A 20414-nucleotide genomic window follows, 5' to 3' on the forward strand; every position below is an offset into this window, starting at 1 on the left:
AAAACGTTAAATGTGACGCAAAAATTCTTGGATTGATTTTTAGACTTTGCTTTTCTTATTAGGCGTTTGAATTTGTGTGAAAGTGACGTCGTGTGGTTTGACCTGCAGTTCTCCTCCGGTACCGCGGGTGGCGCTGAGACGCGGCGGGGATTAATGTCTCGCTCGTCTGTGCGCAAACACACGTGTGAAGATGGAGGAAGGCAGTGTACACTTTCATGAGATGGGTTTAGATGATCGAGTATTAAAGGTAAAATAAAACAGTCGTGCTAATAATACAAAGTCTGTCTACCTCGAAATGCTATCATCAGTTGTTTTAGTGCAGTTTGAATGCGGTTACATCATGTTTTTATGCTAACATCGGCACTGTCGTTACATGATATACGAGAAACGTGATATTGTATTAATTTTATTAGGATATCTATTTTATTAGGATCTATGCCAACGATTCGTTCTTTGTAAAGATGTTTCCCATAAATGCCATTCTTATATTTAGTTATGTGGTTATTATAGTTCCTGGTCGAATACTGTAACGTTTGTAAAACAATAAAACTCTGATTATTTGCTGTTATACAAGAAAAAACAACTGTTGTTTAAGGACAGCTAATGAATTAGTAAATAAAAAATGTAAATGATTATTTACACACACACATACATACGTATGTGTATATATATATATATATATATATATATATATATATATATATATATGTGCGCAAATAATCATGTACATTTCTTTTTAAAAAATATTTATAATTTAATATACATAATAAAATTATATATATATATATATATATATATATATATATATATATGTGTGTGTGTGTGTGTGTATATATATATATATATATATATATAATTAATTAAAGTGAGTACATTTGTAACAATTGAATTTCTCATGAATTTTGCATGTTGGTTTCACAAATCAAACACATTTTTTGCGATATTTTTGAGTGCTGTCCACTTGTGATTGGGATGAAGCTGTGTTTGTTTCTCTCTCAGGCTCTGGCTGATTTAGGCTGGTCTCAGCCCACCCTCATCCAGGAGAAAGCCATCCCGCTGGCGCTTGAGGGGAAAGATCTGCTGGCCCGAGCTCGAACCGGATCAGGGAAAACCGCAGCCTACGCGATCCCCCTCATCCAAAGAATCCTCACGTCTAAACAGGTGACACGTTATTTACGCTCTCTCTGGCCTGGATGACAGAGGAGTCAGGTCACATATATAACACACAGTTTATTGTGTTGTCCAGACTGTACGTGAGCAGGCCGTCAGAGCTCTAGTCCTGGTCCCGACCAAAGAACTGGGTCAGCAGGTCCAGAGCATGATCCGACAGCTCACTGCGTTCTGCAGCAGAGACGTGCGCGTGGCCGACATCTCCGGGAAGGCAGATATATCGGCACAGAAGTCAGTACCACAGTCAAATATTTTTCAATGTCGATAAAGAAGTTATATCTACATAAGGACCTATAATAAAAATTGCTAATAAATGTTTTGAAATGACTTAAGAATGGGTTTTTCATTAAATGTTACATTTCAGTATTATTTATATACTATCATTGTTTTTATTAATATTTTGAATTCGCTTTAATTTTCACATTTTAGTCTTCGTTTTAATTTTTTATTAAGTTTTAGTCATTTTGACACGTTCCTTTTGTCATTTTTCTTAGTTTTAGTTTTTTAACAAATACTACTATTTAGGTTAAAAAAAAAATTTAAGTTAGTAATTTATTATTTAAACTTATTTTAGTTAGTTGCCAATGCATAATTGTATTTAATTGATTTTTTTAGCTTTATTTCAGTTTTTAATAGTTTTGGTTAATGATAACCCTAAACCAAGTGAATTGAGGAATTGTTTGAAACTCATTTAAGCTCTTAAGTCTCTTAAGAGTGTGATGAAATCTTTTTTACAGGCCGATTTTAATGGAGAAGCCGGACATTGTGGTGGGCACACCGTCCCGAGTTCAAGCCCACATCAACGCCCAGAACCTGCAGCTTCAGACTTCATTAGAGATGCTGGTCATCGACGAGGCTGATCTACTCTTCTCCTTTGGGTTTGAAGCAGACCTTAAAAGCCTGCTGTGGTACGCTCTCATCAAAACCGCATGAGACACACATCACCTGTTTGTCTTGTTAGCTGTATTACCTTTTGTAATACCATATTTTCCAGAAAACAAATAGAGTCAAAACTGGATTGTTGAGAGAAATAAGTCATGTGTCAATATTGCATTTTAAAATGAAACTGTTGCACACATTATAAGCATGTATTTTAGTTCCCATCATTCCACAATAAGATCTTTAAATTCAATAGTATTCAGAACAGAAATGAATACATATAAGGATAAAGCAAGCATAAATTATTGAGGCATAAATTTAATGTGAGACTGAAAGTGAAATGCAGAAATAAACCTGGGCACATTCAGCACAAATCCATGCAGTTCATGCATGTTTTGCATGCACCAAATGAATTGTAGTATATAAGTCACAGCACATTTTAGATGATAAACAAAGTTGACTTAGATTACAGAAAATACCATGTCCTGCAAGTTTTGTAGAGGTAAATACATCAAACTTTTTTTAAATTTTATTACATAAAAACTAGGTCTCAAAAATCTAGATGATTTGCATTAAATAATGCATGCATTGCAAAAAACAACAAAGTCTTCCTTTTGTGAAATCCTGAAATCAAGATTATTTTGTCAATGTATGCTGAAAACAAATATGTGAGCTTGGAGCACAAAACCAGTGTAGCAATCGCCAAAAAAACACTGTATGGGTCAAAATTATACATTTTTCTTCTATGCCAAAAATAATTAGGATATTAAGTAAAGATCATCTCAATGAAGATATTTAGTACATTTCCTACCCAAATCTCAAAACTTAATTTTTGATTAGTGATATGCATTGCTAAGAATTAATTTGGACAACTTTAAAGATGATTTTCTCAATATTTCGTTTTTTTTTTTTTTTTTTTTTTACCCTCAGATTCCAGATTTTCAAATAGTTGTATCTCAGCCAAATATCGTCTGATCATAACAAACAATTCATCAAAGATAGCTTATTCATTCAGCTTTCAGATGATGTATACATCTCAATTTCGAAAATTGACCCTAATGTCTGGTTTTGTGGTATTAAATACAGCTTGTATTAAATGTAGCATCCCTGCTAGAGCTCCAGCATCTAGTATCTGTCTGTGTTCACCTCTGCAGTCACTTACCCAAGATCTACCAGGCGTTCCTCATGTCTGCGACGCTGAACGACGACGTCCAGGCCCTGAAGGAGCTGGTTCTCCACAATCCCGTGAGTGCAGCGGCGTCCGCGCCAGCAGCTGGTGTGATCGGCTGGATCTGACGCTTATCCTCCGTCTGTCGCAGGTCATGCTGAAGCTCCAGGGATCTCAGCTGCCCGACAGCTCTCAGCTCCAGCAGTACAGCGTCCGATGTGAGGAGGAGGACAAGTTCCTGCTCATCTACACCCTCCTGAAGCTCGGCCTGGTTCAAGGGAAGTCGCTGGTGTTCGTCAGAGATGTGGACCGCTGTTACCGGCTCAAGCTGTTTTTGGAGCAGTTCAGCATCCCTGCGTGTGTCCTGAACTCTGAGCTGCCCATTCACTCCAGGTGAGCCAGGAGCCAGACTATAATCTGATTACTTTATTATTAAAGCTGCAGGGGGTCATTGCTGCACTATCTGCAAAGTTATTATATAAAAAAATATTGCTTTTTAAAGTAAAATTTCAGTACATTATACAAAATTGCATTAAAAAAAAAACATTTTATTTTAGTTAGAAAATTTCACACATTAATTTACTTTGACAGCTAAAATTAATAAAAAAAAAAATGTGTGTATGTATGTATGTATGTATGTATGTATATATGTGTGTGTGTGTGTGTGTGTGTGTGTGTTTATACATACACATACACCTATATTTCTAAAAATTGCAAAAATATACAACAAAAATTCTAAAAACTAAAATTAAAGTCAGAAGAGAGAAAATAAAAATAAAATAAAATTCAAAATATTAACTAAAACTGTGGAACTTAACACTGGTTATTATTACAAACTTTGTTAAATAAAATATAAATATTAGACAAGAAGAACCTTTTTTAAAATTAGAAATAAGTTTAAGTTGAAGCACTAAAATTATTAGATTGAAAGAAACTGAAACAAAAAGTAAAACATATAGAACATTATTGAAAATTTTAAATTATAGACAATTCCTTAATGGATGTGTGTGTGTGTATATAATATAATATTTTATATATATATATATATATATATATATATATATATATATATATATATATATATATATATATATAAATAAATGATAAAGCCCCTAAAATCTAGTTCAAAATATAAACAATAAGTTTGATACTTAACACTGGTGTCAAGTCACTTCCAGGATTATTATTAAAAATATTTTTGTAACAAATAAAGTTGTAGCACTAAAATTACTAAGAAACAAACTTAAAGTAAATCATAAATAGAAAAATATTTATTCTACAGAAAAAGTTAATTGTTTAAATAATATGAAAAGTTCTAACTATATTCTCCTCTGAAAACCCTTTTTCTCTCCTGCTGATATAAGCAAGGCATGAGGTTGGAGTAAAATAATATTAACCACTAATATGTAGAATTACTCTATGCTCTGAATAACAAATAATAACAAGTGCTGTTTTTATGCTGTGTATGTCTTGTGTTTTTCAGATGTCACATTATCAGTCAGTTTAATCAAGGCTTCTACAATTACATCATCGCCACCGACGAACAGGGCCTGGAGAATCCCGCTCGACGTTCCCAGAAAACCCAGGAGAAAGGAAAGAAGAAAAAGAAGTAATGCACAAAACATTCGAACATTAAATATTATTCTGTCTACTCTTAAAAAAAGTCTGGGGTGTTGAAAACTATTTGTGTTTTTTTAAATATGAATGCTATTGTTGTTTTTCCCTCCAGAGGAAAAGACAAGGAATATGGCGTTTCCAGAGGAATCGACTTCCACAACGTGTCTAATGTGATCAACTTTGATTTCCCCGCTTCAGTCGAGTCCTACATCCACCGCGTCGGCAGGTGTGCTGAAGTATTACTGCTGTAGAAAATCAGTTCAGAAGACTCCTCGTTTCATAGATCTTCAGTTCTTAAATCCCAAGATCAAGCTTTAAGTCTGCGTGAATACAGTTTCAGACATGATATACATAATACGCCTCCCGTTATGCCCTTAGAATTAAGAAACAGTCTCCAAATTCTATTCATTTTAAGAGGAAATTCAAACAATAAATGCTGTTTTGATGCTCTTTGATGTGGCCTCTCAAATCTCAGTTCAAACTGTATTTTATTCATATTTTGAATTTGGATTTTATGTTTATATTTTTTTTATTTGTATATTGTAAATATAACTATTTCAAGTTCATTTAAATAATTTTATTACTTCAACTTGAAACTAATTTCTCAATTTAAATGTGTCCCTGGAGCACAAAAGCAGTCTGAAGTCTCTGGGTTATATTTGTAGCAATAACCAAAAAAAACTGGGTCAAAATTATCGATTTTTCTTTTATGCCAAAAATCATTAGGATTTTAAGTAAAGATGATGTTCCATGAACATATTTTGTGAATTTCCTACTGTAAACATATCAAAACCTAATTTTTGATTAGTAATATGCATTGCTAAGAATTCATTTTCAAATAGTAGTATCTCTGCCAAATATTGTCCGATCATAACAAACCATAGGCTATCAATGGAAAGTTATTTATTCAGCTTTCAGATGATGCATAAACCTCAATAATAACAAATTGCTCTTGATGCTGGTTTTGTTGTCCAGGGTCACATACAGTATGTATTATTCTCAGCTCTATTCCAATCTAATAAAAAAAAAAACATTTCTAGTAGTTTTAGACAATAATAACAACACTGATTTTTTTTTTCCCGCTTCTCTGTAGAACGGCTCGTGCGGACAACCCGGGCTCTGCGCTGTCCTTCATATCCCACACAGAGCTTGAAATGCTCGCCGAGGTCGAAAACGCTCTTACTGGAGGTAAAAATAGTTTTCAGAAAACTCAAATTTGGCTTGCTTTTATTCTTCTGAGTTTAATATTCTATTGTAAAACTGAGAATTCCGCTCCTTGATTCTGATTGGCTGAGCCACGTTTGTTTACATTTATGAGTTGCTCGGCAACTACTGTATTGGAATCTTGGTGCTTTAAACTAACATCATTATAAATAAATAAAAAATGCAGGTATTGTGTAGAATATGAGCCCTTTATCTTTTCAATATGTATTGTGTTATTATTTATTTGATGTAAATGCAGGCAGAAAAGAATAATGCATTAAACTCCCTGGTCTGTTTCCAGACGTCACACATGACAGTGTTTTGAAGCCGTACGGGTTCAGAATGGAGGAAATCGAGGGCTTCAGATACAGATGTCGGGTATGTTTGTGTCCTCATGCTGCACTGAAGCTGTGTTTGTGCTTTCGGCTGACTCAGGAGTCTCTCATGTGCTTTAATTTTCCCAGGATGCCATGCGATCGGTGACGAAGCAGGCGGTGAAGGAGGCCAGACTGAAGGAGATCAAACAGGAGCTGCTCAATTCAGAGAAACTCAAGGTTTGGGCTCTTTAAACGTGCTTGGTTTGAAGCGCTTCACCTCTCGTCGTGTCGAATGATTGGTGTTTGTGTGTGACAGACGTACTTCGAAGACAATCCCAGAGACCTGCAGCTGCTGCGACACGATAAAGACCTTCACCCCGCCGTCATCAAACCTCACCTGAAGAACGTGCCGGATTACCTGAGTAAGGACTCGCTGCCTCGTTATTAATCTTTATATAGCACACAAAGACACACAGATGTTCAAAACACATTTTCATATCTGATTTAGTCCCGACGGCGCTGAAGAGTCTCGTCAATCCTCTGAAACGACGGAAGAAAAGAAGATTAAAGCAGGCGGCGTGATGCTGAGCAGCTTTAAGGTGAGATGCTTCATTTACTTGAACGGGGCAGAGTTTTATTTACTTTTCATCAATTTTAGTTTTTATTCTAGTTTTAAGTTTTCATGTAATTTTTATATTTATTTGATTTTATTGCAGCTTAATTTTGAAAATATTTTTATTTTATCTTTAACTTTAAGGTTAGAATACAAATCATTTACTTACTTTTTTTTAAATGAATAAGTTTGACACCATTTTATTTTCATATTGATATAATAATGGCACTTTGGTTAATAGAGTTGAGCAGCAATGTGATTATTGATTGTGCTTTTTGTTTTTGAATTAGGTTTTTTGTATTGTTTTCACTTTTAAAAAAAAAAGTTGTATTCATTCTGTTGTGTTGTCATTTATTAGTTTGTATTTATGAGTTCTTATGCTAGTTTATTGTTATATTACATTTTTATTATTTTAGTACTTCAGCTTTAAACAAAAATGACAAATCATTAAGATAATTATTTATTAGTTTTAGTTGTATTTTGTTGTTGTCAATTATATTACTTTGTATTTATACATTTTTATTCTCATGACAATTTTATTTTTAGTAAGTTTTATTCATTTAGTTGTGTTGTCATTTATACAATTTTATTTAATTCTTATTCTAGTTTATATTATCATTATTTTAGTACTAAAAGAAAAAATCATTCAAGTTTTAAAGTTTTTTCAATTACATTAGTGTGTACTTTTTATTTTAGTTTATAATTTTAGTACTTAAACTTGAAACAAAAATTAGAAATACATTAAATGTATTTGGTATATTTATATAATTTGTGTAATATATTTTATTGCAGTTAACGTTTATTACAAGTCATTTGTATGCTTTTAGTTAACAATAATCACTTTAAAAACAGATCTTCTAATAGCGCTCTGAATGAATACCGTTTTTATTTGTGTTGCGTTTGCAGAAGAATATCAGAGGCAAAAATCCACTGAAGAGTTTTCGTTACACGAGGAAGAAGCGTGAAAAGAAGGCTGGAAAATCCTAACATCACAAAAGCCTGAGAGACATTGGGATGGGATTGAATCTTGACCGAACTAGTTGAACCGAGACTGTCATCCTGATCATAAATATTGTCATCGAAATTATAAAGTCCTTCAGAATCAGACATGCATGAGATGAGGATTCCTGTCTCACTGCTTGTGTGAAGTGATTTTGGTGAATATTGAATGTTTCATTAATACTAATACTCTATACTTCATAAAGTGTCTTGTTCTGATTTGGTTTATAAAGGTTGGGTGCTTAAACGTGTTTTCAGCTGATTTACACCACAAAATTGCACAAGTACTTAACAAATGTATATTTTTAATACTATATAATTATATAAACCCAATAATTTAATCATTGTCGAAAGAATGCATCAACATGTTTTATTATTTTTAATAACATGGGTTCATTTTTGGTTTTTACATATAGTTGTCATAAGAATTCAGGGAGAAAATTAAAAGTATCACCGCAAAAAGTCCTCAAAAATAGGCTTAATTAAATATAATGTCTTTTTACTTAAGTTAAATCATTTGACTGTTTATAAGTACTTAACATTTACATTTACAGTAGTTTTTCAGCTGATATAAACCTTTTGACAGAATGCTTTTATATCTGTATTAAATGCAGAAATGGAGTTGTAATTTGATTTTGACATCAACTACTCATTTGATCACATGACTCGCTGTGATGCAGGTTATTGGATGGAAACCAATGAAAGGCATGTTTTGTTAATGCCAAGTATTTATTAATCAACATATTCAACATTAGTACAATTAAACAGTATGTGAAGGGGAACAACTAGTCTCAGACATCACTTAATGCTCGTGTTCTTCATAAATGAGTCGGTTTGATTTAGCAATTACCAGAAAAAGGCACCTCAAATGTGTTCACACTACATCATTAGTGGGTTAGTTAGTAGATGTGAAGTGTAACTTGACAGGACATTGCTGAGGGCAGATAGAAGCACACAGATTGAACACACACTCATTTAGATATCAATGTAACACTGTCATGTTTCCTGTGCTTCACTGAACATAAACGTCTACACACACGACGCTCTCAATGAATGTATAAAAAGCACAACTTTAGTGTCTGAGCATGTCATAGTGATGAGTTTTAGATGTACAGATTCTCCAGTTCAACATGTTAATCACACAAAACCTTCCTCTCGTGCCGGCTGGGACAGACACACTCACTGAATCCCACAGGAAAAACAAAACAAAAAACATGTCTGGGTCATTTAAAAAAAAAAAAAAAAAAAAAATGCCCTTAAATTCTCATTACAGCATCATTTCCCTGACTTTAATTTTTTTTTTTTCTTAAATTATTCTGCCAATATGATTATATATATTTTATCTCTCTCTCTTATAATGAACATTTGGTCAGGAACAAAAATCTTTAATATCACAAATTGGGAGAAATTTGGGGAAAACTTTTATTAACTGTCAGATTGCAAAAATATAAAAAGTCCTTATTATGAGATTTTCAAAATAAAAGCAAAATAGCATTTAAAAGCTATTTTTTAATTTTAAATTGTTTTTGAACGAATACATTAACTTTTTTTTCACTCTCTCTCTCTTTTTAGAAATAACATTTAATTCTCATGAGAAAATTGGACGAAAGTGTCATTGATATCACAAATTGGAGGAAATTGTTCTCAATTGTCCAAATGCAAGAATGTAAATGGTCCTAATGATGATATTTTAAAAATCAAAATAAATTATGATTAAATTTTGAAAATTATAAATGTTAAAAATGCATTAACTTTTTTTTTTTCTTCACAAAATAAGAACATTTCATTCTCATGCCAATTCAGTGAGAAAATGTCAATATCAAAAATTGGGGGGAAATTGAAAATTTTAATTGTCAAAATGCAAAAAAACAACAACAAAAAAAAACATGGTCTTAAATTCGATTTTCTTTAACCTAAATAGATTTCGTTTTGTGTCTTTTGACTGAGATAAAATAAGACCCGGACCTGTTCTTGACTGGTTCACCCAGATACTGCTGGCTTTACCCAACCTTCGGTGCATGAAGATATAAGCTTTAAAGAAAGAGAAAAAGCAGATGAATTTGAGAGTCGAGCCTTCAGGCTGTTAGCAGCAGAGCCTCATTAGACTGGATCCAGCATTTGAGAGGTCCGGCGAGAGTCATGTGATCAATCACTAACACAGTTTCAGATTTACACTCACAACCAACGCACGAGAAACAAGGGGGCTGATTCCACACCAAACCACACTTTAAGGCTTTATTATTTCCACTCAAACACCACGACACTTGTACATTATCAACCACCAGCTGAACATATTGAAGGAATGTTTCTTAAGTATTAAAATCCAAATTGCAATCACGACTCTCGATGCAGGAAACCAAAGCCAATACCATTCAGTAATGTATTTACACCTTCAAGAGGAAAAAGCATTAGAATTGCACACAAACATTTAATTTGATCAGTCACTTACACACAATATTGAGGATGTTATGAACACATCAATAATTAACACATTATTTACTGTTTTCACATCTTTAAAAAAAAAAATCACGCTACATGTACACTCTACAAGGCGCCAAATAATGAGTCGAAATACAGAGATTGCAGCTTTTTCACTCGCATGTCCTCCGTTGAGATAAGGCTAATTCAGCGGTTTGATATCAACACACAAGTAAGGCACAGCGGGGACGTTTGACTCGAACCCCTCTATGCTTCATCCGGATCTGTTTCGAGCTTGTGCCAGACCCTGAGGAACCGTCGAGAAGAAAACAAAGTTCTCACACAACATGAAAACCAATGGCAGAGTGAGTGTGGTGCATCATGGGAAATCAGCCCCCTCGGAGCCCGTTATTGTATTTCGTCAGATCGGCCGTTTCGTGCCTTCATTATTACTGCTGCTTGATAAAAGCACCAGCATACACCAGGACAGAGAGACAGAGAGGGGGAAAAATAGAAAACCAGAGAAGAGATGTGGCCGAAGAGTCCAGTCCAATCAGAGACTTGATCACGATCACATGATCTCGCAGCACGAGTTCTGCTTGCGTGCCTAGAACATACAAACATCAACATTACATCAGATCTTCAGCCTATTCACACCGCCAACTCTCTCAGTATTTGGGGTTTCTTGCCTGAAGGTAGCTGATATGTTTAAAGGGGTCATGTCATGAATGATGTCATAGATCGATTAAACTCCGCCTCCACAGTAGAATATCAATGCATAATTCTGTAGCCCCGCCCACTGATTCACACATGACATTGTAGAGAAATAACATAAGTGCTGCTAAACCGGATCAAGCAAAAACTTACTTCGGATTCAAATATTAGGAAAGCATGGTTGAACTTTATATTTTAAAGAAAATTAAACCTATTTAAGCATTGAGTGTTTGTTCACTTCATTTCACCATTGATTCCTTTGTAAACGAGACACAGTTGACGCTGGAATTGCAGAGTGATGCTGTTCATCTATATCAAAATATTATTACTGTCACTATTGCTTTGTTAGAGATCGCTTGACATGTCCTGATTGTGTATGTGTGTCTAAAGTCACAGATGGCTTCATCTATGAAGGACGCAGCTTGTCAAACAGACACACATACAGTTAGTTTACTAATGCAAAACTGTTATCCAATCACAGCGGTGGGCGTTTACTTCCAAGTTTTCAATGCGGCACGCACATAAAAACCAGCGTTTCTCGAGCCGGCTTCAAAACTAGGATCGAAAATATCCCTTTGTTTTTATTTTGATGTTTTTGAATGTAAAAAAACCACATGAACGTCATAAGTGGATTTCAGACAACAGTATAAAATAATAAAAAAGCCACTTCATGACTCCTTTAGTACTTGGGTTTAAGAATGTGTTCAAATCACTGGCTATAAATGAGTGATAATAAGAGTGATTGTTTTGGAAACCACCACTAATGAAGCTCAAAAAAAACGCATTGACGTGTTTCATTTGCATGTAAAGTACTGACCGTTTTATAAAAGGCTTTTGATTGGTTTCCCAGATGCTCAGATTTCTGAACTAAATCATCCAGCTTCTCTCCTCTCTCCAGCAGCGACTCCATTGTGCTGTGCTGGAGAAGCACATATTATATAACATACAAATGCCAGCGCATTAAAGACAAACAAACTCTCCTCTGTGTCTAATGACAGCACACTTACACGCCCTGCGTACGGGAATATCAGTGCAAGTGAAACAATCCCAAAGGGTGGATTTTAATACACACTGTTCACATCATTATTTGCTCACCAAAATAATTTTGGTTTCATCCAGTTCTGCTTGCACTTTGGTCATAGCATCAGCCTCACGTGGATTCTGTAAAACAGGAAATACTGAAACTGTTACGGGTGATGAATGTGTTGTGTTTACTAATCAAGCGCCCTTGAAACCCTTGAATAACAATAGTGACGTTCCACTACACGGCTTTTCTTGCAGTTTCACTATTAGCGAGCAGAAGGTACCTGGTATTTAGCCAGATGGCTGTCCAGTGCGGTGTACTGAACGGTTGCTGGAGAACCAGACGGCCAGTCTGTACTGTTGACCTGTCTGGAGAACTCATCCAGCACCTGCAGACAACCACAAAACCATTAGAGAGAGAAAATGGTCATACCGAACCATTAAAACAATACATTTTAAATTATGTTTTTATTTAAATTGGCATTTAAATAGTATTCATTTAAATTTCATTTACATATACTTCCTATCAAAAAAATTTTGTAAACTTGTTTGACAGTCTTTATAATAGATAACACCTAAGACAGTTTGATGTAGGCTTGAGAAAATCAAGACAGAAATTTTGAAGCCGTTTAAAAAGCTTGAAGTTTGAAGTATTTTTTTTATTTAAATAGTTTAAAAAGACTGAAGTTTAATACTTAAGTGTTTTTACGATTAAAGTAGTTTGAATTGAATCTAACTGAATTGGATTTGATTGAAGAATACTATTAAAAGCTTGAATTTTGAAGGATTTAAATATTTTTTATATTGAACTAGATAAAGTTTGTCAAAACAAACTTTAAGTTGGCTTGAGAAAGCCTGACCAGAAAAGTTTTAAAAGTTTAAGAAGTTTTAAAAAACAAGTTATTGCTGCTACTTGCTGTAGTTGATCTAGCATTACTAGCAAGTAACTAGCATGTCATTAGCAAGTCAATAGCATGATTAACAAGTTATTAGCATGTTGCTAGCACGTTTTGTTACCAAGTGACTATCATGTCGCTAACATGATTAGCCAGTTACTAGCATGTCACAAGAATGTTGTTAGCATGATTAGCTATTAAAGTTATTAACATGTTTTTCAAGATTAGCATGTACCTAAAATGATTAGCAAGTGACTAGCATGTTGCTAACATGTTGTTAACATGATTAGCAAGTTACTAGCATGCTGCTAGCATGTTTCTAACATGATTAGCATGTTCCTAGCATGATTGTCAAGTGACTAGCATGTCGCTAGTATGATTAGCAACTTACTAGCATGTCACTAGCATGATTAGCAACTTACTAGCATATCACCAGCATGTTTCTAGCATGATTAGCATGTGACTAGCATGTTTCTAACATTATTTGCATGTTGATAGATAGATAGATAGATAGATAGATAGATAGATAGATAGATAGATAGACAACATGACACACCTTATCAAGTAAAGTGAAGCAGACTCTGGAGGGATATTCACTGTCTGCGATCACAACAGCACCGAGACTGTCATTCCGCACGTACACGTGACACAAGTACTCTAACGAGGAAAAAACAAATAAACAATGAATCCACTGCTTTTATGAGCAGCCACTGCAAACACTTGTGAAAAAGAAGTGTGTGGAACTGTAGTGAATGTGCACCTCAAATCTTAGTTAATTTTACAAAGACTTGCAGACAATATAATATTATTCAAATAAAAAGCCATGTAATTGTACGTAAAGAGAGTAGATTTTCAAGACTATGAACTTAAGCGTACTTAGCGTCAAGTACACTTTAAGTCAAGTTTAAGTTGTTTTAATCTTTTGTCATGCTATAAATAAATACATTTATTATAAGGTGTTGACTAACATACTTAAGCAAACATACTTGATTATAATTTTACATGCTAAAATTGCAACTTAATTAAAAATGTAAAAATATATTTAAATACATGACATACAATTTTTAATAGATATAATGAATTTGGCAAAAATAGTTATTAAAGGTAAAACTAAAACAAAAATAAAAACAATTTAAAAACATTGTTACTTAAAATCCACTGAAATTAAATGAAAAATATGGCTAGATGCCAAGGTGACATTTAATTTAATGAAATGCACTAAATAAAATGTGTATTAATAAATTCTTTTTTAAATAAAATATATGTTTTTTTACACTGAAATTATAAAATAGTATCTTAGTCATACTAAAATAACACTGTTATAGTACACTTCTAACCATATATTTCAAAAACAAAGGAATTATATATAAAATGTCATATAAAAATGAACTTAAGTACTATTTTAAAGGTTAAGTGCTGAAGTGGGATGCATTTCTGAATATCTCTAGTATTCTGTTGTCGTGGCTCTGGATCAGTTTGGAGCTTTAATTACACAGTAAACCTAATAACTAGCCCTTCATCCTGAACAAGCCAAGCTATAATTAAACTCTACAACAGCTACAATCAGGCCAGTGGCAAACATTTAATAAGAATTCATCTTGACCTTGCTCTTTGATAGACGCACGGCTTCCTAACGCTGAGCGCTCAACAATCAGTGCGCTGGTGAATGTCATAAACTCCTGCACACTGCAAGGCAAAAACAGTTTACAGTCAGCTTTTTGGCATTCTGAAACAAATGAGTAGCTTAATAAAAGCATATAAAGAGATATGCACAAAGTAATCATTGTAGATATATCACCTGGATCTCTGGAAGAAACTGAATGATGATAGATCATACGCCGCCTTCAGAAGGTTGGCCTTCGTCGAGCCTTTATACAAAACGCTCAGACTGTAGAGTTTCATGGTGTTTCTGAACAGGACAACAAATCAGACATCATTCATTTTATTAAATAATTACAGCTTCTATTATTAATAATTAATGAGAGTGGTTCAAGACTGCTTTTATTGATTGATTGATTATTCATATTTAGATTATTTTAACATACACTGTGCTTATTATTTATTGCCACTTTATTTATTTTATACAAATATAACTTAATAATAACAAAATAAACAAATACTGTTTTTTATTGATTGATTATTCAGATTTATATGATTTTAACATGCACTGTGCTTATTATTTATTTCTACTTTATTTATTTTATGAAGAATATAACTAAATAATAATAAAAATAAACAAATACTGTTTTTATTGATTGATTATTCGTAATTACCAGGTGATTGACATACACTGCACTTGTTATAAATCAACATTGTCAGATGATTATTATTATTTTAATAACTAATCATAAAATAATATGAAATACAACACTACGGTTGATTCAGTAGTGTTGTAATTGATTGGTTATTGCTATTTTGTATTTGATTGTATTCTGAGCTACTTATTATATAAATGTTTTATTATTCATATTTTTTATTTTAAAAAAACAACAACAAAAAAACGAAATAGCGTTTAATGATATCATCGAAAAGGAATAATAATCAATCGACCAACAGCTGTTTAGCAGTCATGCTAGCACTGAAATAGCCCGATGTCGACACAATCTTGTTCTTAATCTTTATTAAACAGGTTCAATAATGTGAAACGTGACATTCTTTATAAACATAACTAATTGTTTTTCTTACCTGCCGAGCGTCAAACAGCCAAGACTGACGCCAATCCGCTAACAGCTAACGTAATCTAACAGATCAGACAACTTGTATTTATTCGTATGATAACTGACAACTGGAGTGCTGTTATACAGTTGATATTAATTGTGATTTGTATTATGGATATAACATCACTAGCATCCAGGATAGTCCACGTTTACAGAAAGTATTCAATCAGCTCACAACTATCTGAAGATTTTTTTTTTTTTTCAGAAACTTGCTAGCTGGCGGATAACTGCATTTCAAAATAAATGTCTGTCGCGCACCACGTGCGCAAAACAAAACAAAAGTCTCTTCTTCATCTGTGGATTGGCGAGTCGCATGACAGTTTTAAGAGTAGAGTTTTTAGGGTTTAATAATATAGCGTACTTTTTCTTACACTGTACAGCAATAATCACAATCCTTGTTTAGGTTTAATTTGTTGCTGATTGAAAGTTCATTGCATTCTATTTTCTGTGGTTCTCTAGTTCATTGCTTTCCTGTTTATTCCTAACAATACATGATAAACTGTTTCCTTCACTTGACATATTTCACATAATCCTCCTGTATTGTGTTTTCCTATTATGTGAAGTGTAGAATTAAGTATTGCATGACCCATCCTTATCCTATATCTGATCTTCTCTACTTAAGTTTAGTGTAATTTTGCTTTGACTTACTCAATTTTGTTTGTATTTTATAAAATCTTGCAATTTCCTTAACATTTCCAGTTGCCATTTCAACACTTTTCATCTATTTTGTGTTCATCTGCTTCTCCTATTTCCTCTTTTTACATAGACTATTATTCTATAGAGACTAATAAGCTATATTTGAGGACAGCTCAGAAATAGCACCTTTTATTTTGCATCATTTATTAGTAATGCCTCATTCTCATGACTATTCATATAAGACCCCTTTAATTATATTAGAATACTATTTCTGTCTTTTATACTCTTTATTATTGTAATTCAGAATTGTGAGATATAAAGTCATTTCTGATATAAAGTCAGAATTGAAAAGACATAAACTTTCAATTAAAAAAAAGTCTGAGTTCCAAATTGTGAGCTATAAATTAGAAATTGCGAGAGAAAAAACAAAGTCATAATTATAAGTTTGTATGTATATAATTTCTGACCTTTTTTCTCGCAATCCTGAGTTTGCAAATAAATATACTGTATAATAATAATAATAATAATAAATGAAAAATTCTATAATATAAAATTAAAAAATAAAAACATAATAACAAAGTCAGAATTGTGAGAAATATAGTCGGAATTACAAGATAAAAACTTTCAATTCAGAGGGAAAAAAGTCAGAATAGTGAGATGTTACCTAAGATATAAACATGCAACAGTGACAAATAAAGTCAAAACTGTGAGATCCTTTTTATCACCTTTGAACTTTTTTATTCTATGGTGGAAAACAGACTTTAATATGAATTAGTCTGCTAAAAAAAATGCCAGAAAGATACCTGTTTTGACATCATGTTTGATTCCCTCCAATGACACTGTGGCATATGCTAAAGATTCCCATTAGCATCTTTCACAACCTTTTGAGGCTTTGTTGCTATTTTACAATGTTCATTTGATCAGGAAATCTGATCAAATGACTTTGAGTTCCAGGTTTATTGTGAAATTTTATTATAATTTAAAATTTAAGTTTTCTATCATAACATATGTGACCCTGGAACACAAAAGCAGTCTGAAGTCTCTGGGGTATATTTGTAGCAATAGCCTCAAAAAAAATTGTAGGGGTCAAAGATTTTTCTTTTATGCCAAAAATCATTAGGATATTAAGTAAAGATCATGTTCCATGAAGATATTTTGTAAATTTCCTACCATAAATATATCAAAACTTAATTTTTGATTAGTGATATGCATTGCTAAGAACTATATTCGGACAACTTTAAAGGTGATTTTCTTAATATTTTTATTTTTTGCACCCTCAGATTCCATATTTTTAAATAGTTGTATCTCAGACAAATATTGTCCTCCTAACAAACCAGACATCAATGGAAAGATAATTATTAAGCTTTCAGATAATGTATAAATCTCAGTTTTGAGAAATTGATCCTTATGACTGGTTTTCTGGTTTAAAATTTAATTATATTCCTGTAAATTTCCAGCATCATTCCTCCAGTCTTCAGTGTCACATGATCTTCAGAAATCATTCTAATATGATGATTTGCTGCACAAGAAACATTTCAGAATATCATCAATGTTGAAAACAGCTGTGCTGCACAATATTTTTAAGGAAAAAGCGATACATTTTATTTTTCAGGATTCTTTGATAAAAAGAAAGTTTTAAAAAAAGAGCATTTATTGAAATTTAAATCTTTTGTAATGCAATAAATGTCTTTACTGTCAAATTTGATCAATTTAATGTACTCTTGCTAAAATAACTTTTGAATGATAATGAACTATTTATTTTTATCTAATATTTTATAAATTGTATGTTTATTTATTATTCACATTTTATATTATTTTCCATTATAACAGTAATGAGATGTTCAGAATAATGTGTTTGTTGTGAAAATGGTAAAAATCTTAATAATCCTTAAAATAGGCAACTAAATTTTTTGTAGAAATAATGATAGATTTTTTTGTCCGGATTCTTGAACAGAAAGTTCAAAATAACAGCATTTATTTGAAATAGAAATATTTTGTAATATTATGCTTTTACTGTCACTTTTGATCAATTTTATATGTCCTTGATGATTAAAATTATTCATTTCTTAAAAAAAATCTTACTGATCCTTGTGTTCTCTTACATTTAAACTGTGGTAAAAAAATTGTTAAAGATATTATAAATATAATTTCCCAAAAAATATGACTTTATTATAAAAAAGAAAAAAGTTAAATATTAAATTAAATATATTACTGGTGTTCATTCATTCTTAAAAAATAGCTAAACCTTCTTTAATTGAACATGTATCTGGCTAAAATGTTTTTTGTTCCAATCAGAGCTTGTTGTTATTTGCAGTTGTGTGATTTTTACAGTGGCCAAGCGCGTGAGAAGCTGTTGTAACGCTAATTAATCGACTAAAGTCTTCCAGAAGCAAAGCCTGTTAAAGTTACTATTCTGGAATAGCTTTTAAAAGATGTTTTTAACAAATCCCTATTTATTTTGTAAAGCTTTTACATTTACCATTTATTTTAAAAAAATATGTGCGTGTAATTTGATGTGCATATATGATGTATATTTAATAGAATTTAAATATAAAAATGGAGCGAACCGCTCCCAACTCCCGAACTGACTTAAATGATTCGCGAACCTTCTCCAAACTTCCAAAATGACTCAAATGATTCGCGAACCCTCTCCGAACTCCCGAACTGACTAAAATGATTCACGCTCCGAACTCCCGTACTGACTCAAATGATTCACGCTCCGAACTCCCAAACTGACTCAAATGATTCACGCTCCGAACTCCCGTACTGACTCAAATGATTCGCGATCCCGCTCTGAACTCCCGAACTGATTAAAATGATTCACGCTCCGAACTCCCGTACTGACTCAAATGATTCACGAACCTTCTTTGAACTCCAGAACTGACTCAAATGATTCGCGAACCCGTTCCGAACTCCCGAACTGACTTAAATGATTCGCGAACCACAAACTGACTAAAATGATTCACCAACTTGTTCCAAACTTCCAAACTGACTCAAATGATTCGCGAACCAGCTACGAAATCACGAACTGACTCAAATGATTCACGCTCCGAACTCCCAAACTGAGTCAAATGATTCGCAAACTCTCTTTGAACTCCCGAACTGACTCAAATGATTCGCGATCGCGCTCCGAACACAGAGAACTATTTGACCACAGCTGCTCTTGGAGAAATCTTGCAGCAGCTCAACAGGTGGTCAGATCTCTGAGGTGGTCGGATCACATCAGATTGTGGTTAATCTTGCAGATCATGACTTATATCTACTCTTCCTCTCCCTGCAGTTTGGTAATAATAAAGATTCCTCGGAACACCCACCACTTCTGTGAGTTTTATTGTTCTTTTTATTGTGAAACATTTTCAATCTCCAAGGTGAACGTTATGACAACACCAGTGTTGTGCTAGTTACTAAGAAATATGCATTACTGTTAAACACTATTTTGATTAAGTCAGACCAGCACAAACTGAATATTGTATATCAGAAGGATTTTTGAAATAAATAACAAAACACCTGAATAATATATTCAGAATAAAAAACTAAAGTTGCTTCTGCATCATAAAAGCTGTTGTGTTGAGCCCTTAAAAAGGTTCCTTTCATAGCTTTAAATATGAAAACTATCAACAATAGACAACATAACACAAAACATTTTGAAATAAATAAATGAAAACAAACTGAATTATTCAGAATCAATTTCGAGAACCATACATGTATATATATATATATATATATATATATATATATATATATATATATATATATATATATATATATATATATATATATATATATATATATATATATATATATATATATATATATATATATATATATATATATATATGGTTGCCCACAATAGGCTAGTTTAACTAAATAAAATTAAATGGTTTGAGGTTACTGCAGTGAGCGTTTTGTAACAAATTATATTAAAATTATTGATAAAAAACAACACATGGTTAAAAACGAAAACAGCATTCTTAAAAGATAAAAATTAAAATTGTATATCTATTTTATACTTTACTCTACTATATGATAATGTTTTCCACAATT

General features: G+C 32.7%; 2 protein-coding genes across 2 annotated transcripts; one reads left to right on the forward strand and one right to left on the reverse strand.

Annotated features, from left to right (window-relative positions):
• The first annotated feature begins 115 nt into the window (after positions 1–115).
• Positions 116–9217, forward strand: LOC113102526 (probable ATP-dependent RNA helicase DDX56). Its single transcript, XM_026265821.1, is given in 15 exon segments — positions 116–247; positions 1000–1161; positions 1247–1401; positions 1908–2078; positions 3204–3294; positions 3369–3610; positions 4701–4826; positions 4947–5060; positions 5928–6022; positions 6339–6415; positions 6502–6591; positions 6671–6776; positions 6863–6907; positions 6910–6953; positions 7874–9217. Coding segments are annotated over 15 exon segments (1656 nt in total). The 5' UTR covers positions 116–190; the 3' UTR covers positions 7955–9217.
• Positions 9218–10187: 970 nt separating this feature from the next.
• Positions 10188–15960, reverse strand: LOC113102527 (synaptobrevin homolog YKT6). Its single transcript, XM_026265822.1, has 8 exons — positions 15703–15960; positions 14816–14926; positions 14621–14703; positions 13574–13674; positions 12406–12510; positions 12194–12259; positions 11916–12017; positions 10188–10991 (listed from the first exon to the last, which is right to left on the reverse strand). Exons 2-8 carry the CDS (start codon positions 14917–14919, stop codon positions 10956–10958), a joined length of 597 nt encoding a protein of 198 aa, XP_026121607.1. The 5' UTR covers positions 14920–14926; positions 15703–15960; the 3' UTR covers positions 10188–10955.
• Between the last annotated feature and the right edge of the window lie 4454 nt (positions 15961–20414).

This window comes from Carassius auratus, unplaced genomic scaffold (genome assembly GCF_003368295.1).
Source record: "Carassius auratus strain Wakin unplaced genomic scaffold, ASM336829v1 scaf_tig00217731, whole genome shotgun sequence".
Lineage (NCBI taxonomy): Eukaryota > Metazoa > Chordata > Actinopteri > Cypriniformes > Cyprinidae > Carassius > Carassius auratus.